General features: G+C 43.7%; 1 protein-coding gene across 1 annotated transcript in view; it reads right to left on the bottom strand.

Moving 5' to 3' along the window:
* Positions 1-14,837, bottom strand: part of ARFGAP3 (ADP ribosylation factor GTPase activating protein 3) — a 69,537-nt gene extending 54,700 nt beyond the window's left edge. The window contains exons 1-2 of the mRNA XM_037845677.1: positions 14,610-14,837; positions 8,278-8,396 (exon numbers count right to left, since the gene is read on the bottom strand). Of these exons, the coding sequence (XP_037701605.1) occupies positions 8,278-8,396; positions 14,610-14,678 (188 nt within the window). The 5' untranslated portion in view covers positions 14,679-14,837. The remainder of the gene's footprint in view (positions 1-8,277; positions 8,397-14,609) is intronic.
* Between the last annotated feature and the right edge of the window lie 208 nt (positions 14,838-15,045).

Genomic DNA, 15,045 nt, shown 5'->3' with positions numbered 1-15,045 from the left:
AGCCAGGAACTGCGTGGACTGGACACCACAGAGCAATCCGTCTTTGGGCATACTTCATACAACACTCATGAAAACGTGGAACTGCTGAGATCAGCGAAATCTGTAAGTTTTTGCGGCCAGGGGACCCGCGCCCCTCCCTGCCAGGCTCAGTCCCGGGGGAGGAGGGGCTGTCAGCTCCGGGAAGGAGAAGGGAGAATTGCAGTGGCTGCTCTTATAGGAAACTCATTCTACTGATTCAAACTCCAACCATAGATAGACTGAGACCAGACACCAGAGACTCTGAGAGCAGCCAGCCCAGCAGAGAGGAGACAGACATAGAAAAAAAACAACACGAAAAACTCCAAAATAAAAGCAGAGGATTTTTCGAGTTCTGGTGAACACAGAAAGGGGAAGGGCGGAGATCAGGACTTGAGGCGCATATGCAAATCCCGAAGCAAAGCTGATCTCTCTGCCCTGTGCACCTTTCCTTAATGGCCCTGGTTGCTTTGTCTATTAGCATTTCAATAACCCATTAGATCTCTGAGGAGGGCCGTTTTTTTTTTTTTGTTTTTTTTTTTTAAATCCTTTTTGCTTTTTCTAAAACAATTACTCTAAGAAGCTCAATACAGAAAGCTTCAAAGAATTGAAATTTGGGCACGTCAAGTCAAGAGCAGAACTAAGAGAGCTCTGAGACAAAAGGCAATATTCCAGTGGCTGAGAAAATTCACTAAACAACACAACTTCCCAAGAAAAGGGGGGTGTCCGCTCACAGCCACCATCCTGGTGGACAGGAAACACTCCTGCCCATCGCCAGCCCCATAGCCCAGAGCTGCCCCAGACAACCCAGTGTGACGGAAGTGCTTCAAATAACAGGCACACACCACAAAACTGGGCGTGGACATTAGCCTTCCCTGCAACCTCAGCTGAATGTCCCAGAGCTGGGAAGGGGGAGCAGTGTGAATTAACAAAGCCCCATTCAGCCATCATTTGAGCAGACTGGGAGCCTCCCAACACAGCCCAGCAGCCCAGAACTGCCCTGGGGGGACGGCACTCACCTGTGACATAGCACAGTCATCCCTCAACAGAGGACCCGGGGTGCACAGCCTGGAAGAGGGGCCCACTTGCAAGTCTCAGGAGCCATACGCCAATACCAAAGACTTGTGGGTCAGTGGCAGAGACAAACTGTGGCAGGACTGAACTGAAGGATTAGACTATTGCAGCAGCTTTAAAACTCTAGGATCATCAGGGAGATTTGATTGTTAGGGCCACCCCCTCTCCCCGACTGCCCAGAAACACGCCCCACATACAGGGCAGGCAACACCAACTACACACGCAAGCTTGGTACACCAATTGGGCCCCACAAGACTCACTCCCCCACTCACCAAAAAGGCTAAGCAGGGGAGATCGGGCTTGTGGAGAACAGGTGGCTCGTGGACGCCACCTGCTGGTTAGTTAGAGAAAGTGTACTCCATGAAGCTGTAGATCTGATAAATTAGAGATAAGGACTTCAACTGGTCTACAAACCCTAAAAGAACCCTATCAAGTTCAGCAAATGCCACGAGGCCAAAAACAACAGAAAATTATAAAGCATATGAAAAAACCAGACGATATGGATAACCCAAGCCCAAGCACCCAAATCAAAAGACCAGAAGAGACACACCACCTAGAGCAGCTACTCAAAGAACTAAAGATGAACAATGAGACCCTAGTACGGGATATGAAGGAAATCAAGAAGACCCTAGAAGAGCATAAAGAAGACATTGCAAGACTAAACAAAAAAATGGATGATCTTATGGAAATTAAAGAAACTGTTGACCAAATTAAAAAGATTCTGGACACTCATAGTACAAGACTAGAGGAAGTTGAACAACGAATCAGTGACCTGGAAGATGACAGAATGGAAAATGAAAGCATAAAAGAAAGAATGGGGAAAAAAATTGAAAAACTCGAAATGGACCTCAGGGATATGATAGATAATATGAAACGTCCGAATATAAGACTCATTGGTGTCCCAGAAGGGGAAGAAAAGGGTAAAGGTCTAGGAAGAGTATTCAAAGAAATTGTTGGGGAAAACTTCCCAAATCTTCTAAACAACATAAATACACAAATCATAAATGCTCAGCGAACTCCGAATAGAATAAATCCAAAAAAACCCACTCCGAGACATATACTGATCACACTGTCAAACACAGAAGAGAAGGAGCAAGTTCTGAAAGCAGCAAGAGAAAAGCAATTCACCACATACAAAGGAAACAGCATAAGACTAAGTAGTGACTACTCAGCAGCCACCATGGAGGCAAGAAGGCAGTGGCACGATATATTTAAAATTCTGAGTGAGAGGAATTTCCAGCCAAGAATACTTTATCCAGCAAAGCTCTCCTTCAAATTTGAGGGAGAGCTTAAATTTTTCACAGACAAAGAAATGCTGAGAGAATTTGCTAACAAGAGACCTGCCCTACTGGAGATACTCAAGGGAGCCCTACAGACAGAGAAACAAAGACAGGACAGAGAGACCTGGAGAAAGGTTCAGTACTAAAGAGATTCGGTATGGGTACAATAAAGGATATTAATAGAGAGAGGGAAAAATATGGCAAACATAATCCAAAGGATAAGATGGCCGATTCAAGAAATGCCTTCACGGTTTTAACGTTGAATGTAAATGGATTAAACTCCCCAATTAAAAGATATAGATTCGCAGAATGGATCAAAAAAAATGAACCATCAATATGTTGCATACAAGAGACTCATCTTAGACACAGGGACACAAAGAAACTGAAAGTGAAAGGATGGAAAAAAATATTTCATGCAAGCTACAGCTAAAAGAAAGCAGGTGTAGCAATATTAATCTCAGATAAAATAGACTTCAAATGCAGGGATGTTTTGAGAGACAAAGAAGGCCACTACATACTAATAAAAGGGGCAATTCAGCAAGAAGAAATAACAATCGTAAATGTCTATGCACCCAGTCAAGGTGCCACAAAATACATGAGAGAAACACTGGCAAAACTAAAGGAAGCAATTGATGTTTCCACAATAATTGTGGGAGACTTCAACACATCACTCTCTCCTATAGATAGATCAACCAGACAGAAGACCAATAAGGAAATTGAAAACCTAAACAATCTGATAAATGAATTAGATTTAACAGACATCTACAGGACATTACATCCCAAATCACCAGGATACACATACTTTTCTAGTGCTCACGGAACTTTCTCCAGAATAGATCATATGCTGGGACATAAAACAAGCCTCAATAAATTTAAAAAGATTGAAATTATTCAAAGCACATTCTCTGACCACAATGGAATACAATTAGAAGTCAATAACCATCAGAGACTTAGAAAATTCACAAATACCTGGAGGTTAAACAACACACTCCTAAACAATCAGTGGGTTAAAGAAGAAATAGCAAGAGAAATTGCTAAATATGTAGAGACGAATGAAAATGAGAACACAACATACCAAAACCTATGGGATGCAGCAAAAGCAGTGCTAAGGGGGAAATTTATAGCACTAAACGCATATATTAAAAAGGAAGAAAGAGCCAAAATCAAAGAACTAATGGATCAACTGAAGAAGCTAGAAAATGAACAGCAAACCAATCCTAAACCAAGTACAAGAAAAGAAATAACAAGGATTAAAGCAGAAATAAATGACATAGAGAACAAAAAGACAATAGAAAGGATAAATATCACCAAAAGTTGGTTCTTTGAGAAGATCAACAAGATTGACAAGCCCCTAGCTAGACTGACAAAATCAAAAAGAGAGAAGACCCATATAAACAAAATAATGAATGAAAAAGGTAACATAACTGCAGATCCTGAAGAAATTAAAAAAATTATAAGAGGATATTATGAACAACTGTATGGCAACAAACTGGATAATGTAGAAGAAATGGACAATTTCCTGGAAACATATGAACAACCTAGACTGACCAGAGAAGAAATAGAAGACCTCAACCAACCCATCACAAGCAAAGAGATCCAATCAGTCATCAAAAATCTTCCCACAAATAAATGCCCAGGGCCAGATGGCTTCACAGGGGAATTCTACCAAACTTTCCAGAAAGAACTGACACCAATCTTACTCAAACTCTTTCAAAACATTGAAAAAAATGGAACACTACCTAACTCATTTTATGAAGCTAACATCAATCTAATACCAAAACCAGGCAAAGATGCTACAAAAAAGGAAAACTACCGGCCAATCTCCCTAATGAATATAGATGCAAAAATCCTCAACAAAATACTTGCAAATCGAATCCAAAGACACATTAAAAAAATCATACACCATGACCAAGTGGGGTTCATTCCAGGCATGCAAGGATGGTTCAACATAAGAAAAACAATCAATGTATTACAACACATTAAAAACTCGAAAGGGAAAAATCAATTGATCATCTCAATAGATGCTGAAAAAGCATTTGACAAAATCCAACATCCCTTTTTGATAAAAACACTTCAAAAGGTAGGAATTGAAGGAAACTTCCTCAACATGATAAAGAGCATATATGAAAAACCCACAGCCAGCATAGTACTCAATGGTGAGAGACTGAAAGCCTTCCCTCTAAGATCAGGAACAAGACAAGGATGCCCGCTGTCACCACTGTTATTCAACATTGTGCTGGAAGTGCTAGCCAGGGCAATCCGGCAAGACAAAGAAATAAAAGGCATCCAAATTGGAAAAGAAGAAGTAAAACTGTCATTGTTTGCAGATGATATGATCTTATATCTAGAAAACCCTGAGAAATCGACGATACACCTACTAGAGCTAATAAACAAATTTAGCAAAGTAGCAGGATACAAGATTAATGCACATAAGTCAGTAACGTTTCTATATGCTAGAAATGAACAAACTGAAGAGACACTCAAGAAAAAGATACCATTTTCAATAGCAACTAAAAAAATCAAGTACCTAGGAATAAACTTAACCAAAGATGTAAAAGACCTATACAAAGAAAACTACATAACTCTACTAAAAGAAATAGAAGGGGACCTTAAAAGATGGAAAAATATTCCATGTTCATGGATAGGAAGGCTAAATGTCATTAAGATGTCAATTCTACCCAAACTCATCTACAGATTCAATGCAATCCCAATCAAAATTCCAACAACCTACTTTGCAGACTTGGAAAAGCTAGTTATCAAATTTATTTGGAAAGGGAAGATGCCTCGAATTGCTAAAGACACTCTAAAAAAGAAAAACGAAGTGGGAGGACTTACACTCCCTGACTTTGAAGCTTATTATAAAGCCACAGTTGCCAAAACAGCATGGTACTGGCACAAAGATAGACATATAGATCAATGGAATCGAATTGAGAATTCAGAGATAGACCCTCAGATCTATGGCCGACTGATCTTTGATAAGGCCCCCAAAGTCACCGAACTGAGCCATAATGGTCTTTTCAACAAATGGGGCTGGGAGAGTTGGATATCCATATCCAAAAGAATGAAAGAGGACCCCTACCTCACCCCCTACACAAAAATTAACTCAAAATGGACCAAAGATCTCAATATAAAAGAAAGTACCATAAAACTCCTAGAAGATAATGTAGGAAAACATCTTCAAGACCTTGTATTAGGAGGCCACTTCCTAGACTTTACACCCAAAGCACAAGCAACAAAAGAGAAAATAGATAAATGGGAACTCCTCAAGCTTAGAAGTTTCTGCACCTCAAAGGAATTTCTCAAAAAGGTAAAGAGGCAACCAACTTAATGGGAAAAAATTTTTGGAAACCATGTATCTGACAAAAGACTGATATCTTGCATATACAAAGAAATCCTACAACTCAATGACAATAGTACAGACAGCCCAATTATAAAATGGGCAAAAGATATGAAAAGACAGTTCTCTGAAGAGGAAATACAAATGGCCAAGAAACACATGAAAAAATGTTCAGCTTCACTAGCTATTAGAGAGATGCAAATTAAGACCACAATGAGATACCATCTAACACCGGTTAGAATGGCTGCCATTAAACAAACAGGAAACTACAAATGCTGGAGGGGATGTGGAGAAATTGGAACTCTTATTCATTGTTGGTGGGACTGTATAATGGTTCAGCCACTCTGGAAGTCAGTCTGGCAGTTCCTTAGAAAACTAGATATAGAGCTACCATTCGATCCAGCGATTGCACTTCTCGGTATATACCCGGAAGATCGGAAAGCAGTGACACGAACAGATATCTGCACGCCAATGTTCATAGCAGCATTATTCACAATTGCCAAGAGATGGAAACAACCCAAATGTCCTTCAACAGATGAGTGGATAAATAAAATGTGGTGTATACACACGATGGAATACTACGCGGCAGTTAAGAAGGAACGATCTGGTGAAACATATGACAACATGGATGAACCTTGAAGACATAATGCTGAGCGAAATAAGCCAGGCACAAAAAGAGAAATATTATATGCTACCACTAATGTGAACTTTGAAAAATGTAAAACAAATGGTTTATAATGTAGAATGTAGGGGAACTAGCAGTAGAGAGCAATTAAGGAAGGGGGAACAATAATCCAAGAAGAACAGATAAGCTATTTAACGTTCTGGGGATGCCCAGAAATGACTATGGTCTGTTAATTTCTGATGGATGTAGTAGGAACAAGGTCACTGAAATGTTGCTATATTATGTAACTTTCCTGGGGTAAAGTAGGAACATGTTGGAAGTTAAGCAGTTATCTTAGGTTAGTTGTCTTTTTCTTACTCCCTTGTTATGGTCTCTTTGAAATGTTCTTTTATTGTATGTTTGTTTTCTTTTTAACTTTTTTTTTTCATACAGTTGATTTAAAAAAGAAGGGAAAGTTAAAAAAAAAAAAAAAAAGAAAAAAGACAAACAAGGAAAAAAAAAAAAAAAAAGATGTAGTGCCCCCTTGAGGAGCCTGTGGAGAATGCAGGGGTATTCGCCTACCCCACCTCCATGGTTGCTAACATGACCACAGACATAGGGGACTGGTGGTTTGATGGGTTGAGCCCTCTACCATAAGTTTTACCCTTGGGAAGACGGTTGCTGCAAAGGAGAGGCTAGGCCTCCCTGTAGTTGTGCCTAAGAGTCTCCTCCTGAATGCCTCTTTGTTGCTCAGATGTGGCCCTCTCTCTCTGGCTAAGCCAACTTGAAAGGTGAAATCACTGCCCTCCCCCCTACGTGGGATCAGACACCCAGGGAAGTGAATCTCCCTGGCAACGTGGAATATGACTCCCGGGGAGGAATGTAGACCCGGCATCGTGGGATGGAGAACATCTTCTTGACCAAAAGGGGGATGTGAAAGGAAATGAAATAAGCTTCAGTGGCAGAGAGATTCCAAAACGAGCCGAGAGATCACTCTGGTGGGCACTCTTACGCACACTTTAGACAACCTTTTTTAGGTTCTAAAGAATTGGGGTAGCTGGTGGTGGATACCTGAAACTATTAAACTACAACCCAGAACCCATGAATCTCGAAGACAGTTGTATAAAAATGTAGCTTATGAGGGGTGACAGTGGGATTGGGAATGCCATAAGGACCAAACTCCACTTTGTCTAGTTTATGGATGGATGTGTAGAAAAGTAGGGGAAGCAAACAAACAGACAAAGGTACCCAGTGTTCTTTTTTACTTCAATTGCTCTTTTTCACTCTAATTATTATTCTTGTTATTTTTGTGTGTGTGCTAATGAAGGTGTCAGGGATTGATTTAGGTGATGAATGTACAACTATGTAATGGTACTGTAAACAATCGAAAGTACAATTTGTTTTGTATGACTGCGTGGTATGTGAATATATCTTAATAAAATGATGATAAAAAAAAAAAAAAAAAAAAAAGAGAAGAAAGACCCTCACATGAAATTGCTGCTAAAATTTATTTAAAAATTATTACTCAGGCTTTGTGATTAGTGTCCTTAGGAGCCAGAGCTACAGGATTATGCTGACAGTGAAACCCTGCTATAATGAGGGCATCCTGCCTGTTACCCTGGACAGGGATAGGACAGACCCACGGTAGATGAATTTCCTTCTGCCATGAATGTGTCCTAGGAAGATTTCTTTGCACTTCTAAAGTATTAGAAGATAAAGGTAAAGGAAATACAGTCTCAAAAAGTCCATGCCAACCTTTTTTCTTGAACATCACAGCCTCATGTCTCTGACCCAAATCTCTATATACTAGTAACTGAACAGAAAATAATTCAATTTCCCAGTTTTCTTAATTACGTAAAATTTAAAACTCCATAATGCGCACTGTCAAAGCAAAATAAAAAAGAGCAAGGAGACCACATAACAATGTAATCACATGCATCCCCCCCAGTGAGGAAAAAGTCACTTACCGGATGAAACTCAAGTGAACACCAAGTGATCGGTGCGACCCCGAGCAGTCAATGCAAAGGAACACCCCGTAGGTTATGCTGGCCCAGGTGGGATTTTTGGCACCACAGTCAAAACATACCTGAAAAAAAAAATCATTAATTAATTTATATTAGCCAAATGAGCCACCCCATGGGATACAAGAACTTAGCTTAAAAGCTGCTTAAACTTTAGTTTAAACTCTGGTTATTAGAAAATATCTCACCTAGATAAGGAAAAAAGCCCTCAAATTTCCATTTCTTTTATTAGAATGCATAGTGAAGGGATCTTAGGCTAGTATATCATCTCAACCTGACTTATCCTTGTAGTATCAGCAGAGAGCCTACTAGTCAAGTAAATGATGCTAGCTGCTGCCAGCCAGGGTTCTCCCCCTGCTGGGATGCCCCAGGCCTGCCTGGCTACCCTGGACAGCGGCTCCACACCAGACGGTGGGCGAGTGGCCTCCTCCTCCCCCCAGCCAGGGGAGATGGCCCCCATGGTCCCTGCCGCTTGCTGTTCATCCTTCGCTCACCAACAGAGTAAGGCAGAAGGGCCCTGTGTCACTTTGAGATTAGCTTATAAAAGACACTGGCTTCCTCTCTCTCCCTCCCTTGATCACTACCTCTAGGGGAAATGGGTGGTCATGACTTGAGGACACTCAGCAGCTCTGTGGAGAGGCCCAAGTAGCCAGCAACCGAGGCCTGAGGACCACCACGCGAGCAGACCCTCCAGCCTTCAGATGGCGGCAGCCCCGGCCGACAGCCTGAATGCAACCTCGTGAGAGACCCTGAGCCAGAACCGTCCAGCGAGGCCTCCCCCAGATTCCCGACCCTCAGCCTGTTTGAGATAATAAATGCTTGTTGGCTCAAAATGCAAAGTTTGGGGGTACTCTGATACACGGCAACAGATAATCAATACAAAGAGATGTTCCCTTATGAAATGCTGTGTCCTTCCCACCTCAGTCCTCTCCTCTCTGTCCAGGCCACTTTTATAACTTGCAGACACACAGCTCATTACCAAACAATGTGCTCCCTCTCCCACCGAGGGGCCACGGGCACTCCTGAGAGGCTGCGGACCTTTCCCATCCACTTTGCTTTCCTGGTAACCGCTCAATAACTGCTTACTGGATAGATTTATATATTTTTGTATCTCCCATAGAGCCTGAAAAATAGTGTCTTACTCATAGCAGACACTCTGTATATATTAGTTAATCAAATGACTAACTTACAAAATGTATTACTAGCTTGAAAATTATCACTAGCCCTTTTGACACTGATTAAAGTCAAACATTACTCATCTGACAACAGGAGCATAAAAGTACTTTAAAACATACAGTGCTTGTCATTGAAATTTATATTTAGTATTAATTAAATTTACTATAGAATAGTGAAAATTCCACTAACAGGAGAATTTTTTTTTCCAGATTAGAAAATATATATATATGTTAATGCACTTTATTTGTGTGTGTGTGTGTGTGTGTGTGTGTGTGTGTGTGCTGTTTTTTTTATTGTGTTTTCAACAGAGCAATACATCTTCTGTTTACAAAATAGCTCTTAATAAATACAAGGAGTACAGATACTATAAAACAAAGCAAGCTCAGGTCATGAGACACTACATACATCATGTGAAAGCAACAGTCTGATCTCCAGGTTATGAAAACTAGAATTAAAAAGTCAGTACACAGAGAACAATTGAATGTACACTTTGCTCTGCATGACTGCATGGCATGTGAATGTATCTCGACAAAATGAATCAAAAAAAAAAAAGTCAGTAAACAAAAACGATCCAGGTTTCCAGTTTGGCAAAACTTGGGTGCAGTTACATTTAATAAACTGAATATTTTTCCCCAATGTGTAAACAAAATGATAAGACTAAATCTGTGCCTGGCAATTTCAATCTAACTCTGAAGCTACACAAAACACACAGACATCTTGTACAGTTCACCTGTTAGTATGACCATCTTTTTCTCAGGTTCTGGGAGGGAGGGCAAGGTGACTGTGCACAGCAAAGATGTGGGAAGTAGAAATACTGTATACTAGACATCATAAAGTGTTGGTGAAAAGCCTCAAGTAATGCATAGCTTAAGGGGGAAAAGACTCCAGTCCAACATTGGAAAATTAATTTAGAAGGATAGGGAAGAGTTTAAGTAATTGAAGTTTAACATGAAAAATGCACTGTTAATGCACTTTATAGGCAGAGCCACCCATGTGAAGGTTGTCCAAACTATTATCATCTAGAAAGATCTGGCTTCTGGCTTTTTGAAGGCAAAACAAGAGAAAAAACATGAGTGGATTTTCCAAAGGCCTTCACCATGACAGGCTCACATTTAACATGCAAGAACAGTGGCAGGGGGTGGGGGCAAAGAACATGGAAGGTGCCAGTGGACTCACTTCAATGTTTACTGATCGCCTGCTGGATGTCAGGCAGCGTGACAGGTGCTGGAGTATAAACCAGATACTATCACTGATCCCACAGACCCTTGCTAAGCCCCTCTTCTCTACCAGGCCACGCTCTGGTCTCTGACTCTGAGGAGCCCACTGTGCAGTGGGAGAGACAGACCTGGAAACTGAAACACCTGTGGGAACAGCCCTTAGAGTAAGGAACCCTCTTCCAAGACACACCAAATGCAGTGGCCCTGCCTAGGGGCCCTGATCCTCTGCAAGAGGCCATTCCTATTCCCTGACTCACTCGGTCAACTGACAGTGTTCATGCACTTACCATCTATCAAGGAGTTTACCTGGTGCTGAGCCAGGCATTGGACAACATGATTCAGATAGAGCCTGCCCTCATGGAGTCAACCGTCTAGTGGACAAGAAAGTTAGTTATAAGGTGGTACCTCAGTAAGCAAGAACAGGATACAAAAAGTTTTCTAGACGGGGTCAAGGAGTCATTCAGGAATTCAAGAATAGGGTCTAAAAAGACAAAAGGGGCAAAAGAGCCTGTGGGAAATGGCCATGTGATTAGAGGTGACAGCAGAGATTTGGTGTTCACAGCCCAGAGCAGGCAAGTTTGAGAATCGCTTCTGAGGTGGTGGCAAGGCCGGCCACGAGAAAAGAGCAGTGAGGTTTCTAACAGGGTGGCCTCAGCATTCTCCTGACCAACCAACTACGAGGAATAGCTAGAATGTAGCTCCATGATGCAGAAGCTGTGTGTCACTTGAGCGGTCACTAAATGGACACACAGGGGGCAGGGCAGTGTGTAAGGGTGGGAGAGCTAATGTGGTCAGATTTGGACCTGTGGAATTTGAGATCAGAAGGCTGCTAGAAATGTAAGTCTGGCTCTCACAAATAACTGCCTGGATTGTCCTGTTGAGGTGGGAGACTGTGCTTTGAGAGCAGGGACTGTACTTTGTTTTTTATATACAGTCTCAAATCAAAGGTGAACCACAGTTTTCTATAAATGAAGCTGATTATAAGCTATTATCATGATAAAAAATAAATATTTCTTGACTGACAATTTGTTTTGACCAATGATGAAAGTAAGAATTTTCATAGCAATAATAGCAGCTAGTATTGAATGTTTACCCTAGGGCAGGCACTCTTCTTGCACTTTAACCACTTTGGCCTTCACAGCGGCCCTATAAAAGAAGGTTCTATGATCACTCTCATCAGGACCAGCTTCCTGGCTGTGCATACAACCCAGGCAGGTCCCTGCCCTCAGAAGGGTCCAGAATTCACTTAGTGCTCTGCTGTCGCATCTTGAAATTCTCAATAATTTTTCAATGAGGGTCTGGCATTTTCATTTTGCATTGAGCCCCACAAATTATATCGCAGTCCTAATCCCCATTTTAAAGAAAAGTAAGGAATTGTGAAGTTAAGTAACCCAACTAAGAAGTGGCAGCACTGGGACTGGATCCCGGGTAGTTTGCTTCGAGAGTCTACTTCATTAGCAGAAAACACACTGCCATGCAGTCCTTTAGCCTTCATCCACTAGACTATAAGCTCCCTGAAGGCAGGAGACACATGTTTTCATTCATCAATGTATCCTCAATGCTTTGCAAGGTTCCCGGCACACTGTAGGAGTTCAATGAATATTTATTGAGGGAATAACCAAGAAATCTATGTAAAAGTAAGGAACAGGATAGTAACAAGAAAGGATTTCAATAAGAAACTGACACTTAAAACTTTTGATCCAGAGAGAATATTCCCCATACACAAAAGGAGGAAACTGGATGCTAGTCAAAAATTAAACCAAGTTGTTATCCTTTAACTACTTTTCCTGTTTTTTAAACCCAATTTTTAAAATGCTTATGGTTATTTGACTCTTTAACAACATTAAAACTAGATTCCATCTTTGTACAGAAAATGGCTTCATACCAATTACCAAATAAAACACTTTAATCAAGAAATATACAGCATATTACTGTGGAACATTACAGAAAATTTTTTTTTGCTCAATGCTTTTATTAATCCCATTATAGAATATAAAATTTTTCATAGATGTTCTTCATAATAAAAAATTAATAACAAAACATGGCTGGCGTTTATTGAAGACTAGTATGAGCAGGAACTGCTCCAAGAGCTTTTCTTGGATCACCTACCTCATCAAATCCTCACAATACCCTTTGAGTCAGGTCCAGCTCATGCCACCATTTTCAGATCAGGAACATAAGATACAGAGTGGTAACCTGCCCAAGGCTGACGTAGCTAGAAAGTGGCAGAATCTGGATAGCAATTTACAAGCAAACCCACAAGTGTTCCTTCAAAGACACTGATTTCGTATTTAAAAGAGGACACATTCCCTTTGAGAAATTCAAATACCTGTTGCTCTGTTTCTGAGAAACAGCAAACAAACAAAAAATCCAGCTTCCACACTGCAAACTGCAGATTCTAATCTTGTCTAGTTATAAAGTAACCTCTTTTTATAAATGATGAAATCTAAATGTGAAAATCTAGAAAATACCAAGAAATGTAGTACTAGAGCCGTTCTCCTCCTGACTTTCTACATCACCCCCAATAAACTGTTTCCTTCCTCACTCCTTTTAGGCTGTAAAAATACGGGCACCCCTCCACCATCAGGACTTAAAACAAACAAAAGCAACCACATTTTGTAAAACTCAGGAACTTTCCATGCCATCATTTCAAGGCTGAGGACAATGCTCACACAGCTGGTTAACAGCTGCTCCCTCTGGAGGTGAGCGTGGGGGCGAGGTAAAGGCCCTGAGACCCGGGGACACACAGAACCCCTGGCAGGGACAGGTGAGGAGAGTCCAGGCTGACAGGGCAGCCCTTTGCACTTTCGGGGCTCCACTCAGGCCTGTGACACTCAGCCGAGGGTGTCACCTGGGCCAATGCATCATCACAACACCAGCCAGTTGCCAAAAGTTGTAAAATTTGTAGAAGGGAAGAGCCTCTGAAGACACAAAAAAGAAAACTCCAATTTCCAAAGAGACCTACCCAGAGAAAAGGGAAACAGTTCATGGTGGGCTTTCCTAGCAAAAGTGGAAAAAAGCTGGAAGCCATGGCAGCTTTTTTAGACAGGAAAACTGAGGCTGCCACGTCAGGCCGAGGGAACCCACCAGGCTCCAACAGGCGCCCCTGAGGAACTGGGTGATCTGGAGGGTGGGGAGGGGGCGAGCCAAGCCTTCCAAGCACCCAGGGCTACCAACTGGAATTTCTGATGCTGGGGGGGAAGGCTGGGACCACAGGCAGCCGATGCATCCTTCCCAGTTGGGTCACAGGGCCCTCGGGGGCTCCGGCCCCCTCCCAAGAGCCTCCGTGCAGGCTCCCCTACCATCTTTGGGGTCCCCCGGGGCTCTGGCGCCCTCTCAGGAGCCCCCGTGCAGGCTCCCTGCCCTCTCTGGGCCCCCCGGGGATCCAGCTCCCTCCCAGGAGCCCCCGTGCAGGCTCCCTGCCCTCTTTGGGGTCCCCCGGGGCTCTGGCCCCTCTCAGGAGCCCCGTGTATGCATCCCCGCCATCTCACGAGCTCCTAAGTGCTCGCCCCCCAGCCCTCTCAGGACCTCTTGTGTTCACCGCTCCCCTCCTCCGCCTCCCAAAACAAACCTCTCCCTAAGCTCCCCCGCCGGGTGACAGGAACCCACAGGTGTCTGCCGCTCGCCCCCTCAGAGCCCTAGGAGTCCGACCCTGCCCCGGGGCCGGGGGCCCGCGCCCCACGCCCCACGCCCCCTCTCCCTTCCCGAGGCCGGGGAACGGCACGCCGGCCGGACCCAGGCCAGGCCCAGGCCGCTGCGGCCCGACAGTGCGACGTGTCACAGGCCGGGCCGGCTCCTCCTCCGCGGCCGCCGGCGCCCGCAGGGGCCGCCCGCGGGGTCCGGCAGGGATGCCCAGGAGGCCCCAACCCGCTCGGCGGCCGTTACCTTGTTGGTGGGCACCGAGCGGAGGCGCCTGAAGATGGTCAGGATGTCCTGCTTGCTGGGGTCGCCCATCGTCACCACAGAACCGGGGTGCAGCGGGTCCCGCCAACCGGGAAGGGCCGAGAAGCAGTTACCGCCTCCCGAAGATCGACGACGGCCGAGGGGGCGGAGCTGCACACGACGAACAGGCCCCGCCCCGGGCAAGCCCCGCCCACAACCTGCAGCACGCGCCGCTCTTTTTCCCCAGGTCTCGCGGGGCCGTACCTATGGCCCCGCCCCCACCCCGTTGGTGGCCGCGCATGCGCGGGAGCTCGCGTGCCTTCTCCAGCTTACGCTTGCAAACCTCGCCGGTGTTCTTGTCGTTGGGGTCCGTGGAGGGGCAGAACCAAGGCGGAGACTGCTTCCACGCGCTCGGCCTTAGGAGTCGCGCCCACACCCC

The sequence above is a fragment of the Choloepus didactylus genome, chromosome 8, assembly GCF_015220235.1.
Source record: "Choloepus didactylus isolate mChoDid1 chromosome 8, mChoDid1.pri, whole genome shotgun sequence".
NCBI lineage: Eukaryota > Metazoa > Chordata > Mammalia > Pilosa > Megalonychidae > Choloepus > Choloepus didactylus.
This window is presented reverse-complemented; position numbering and strand designations above follow the sequence as displayed.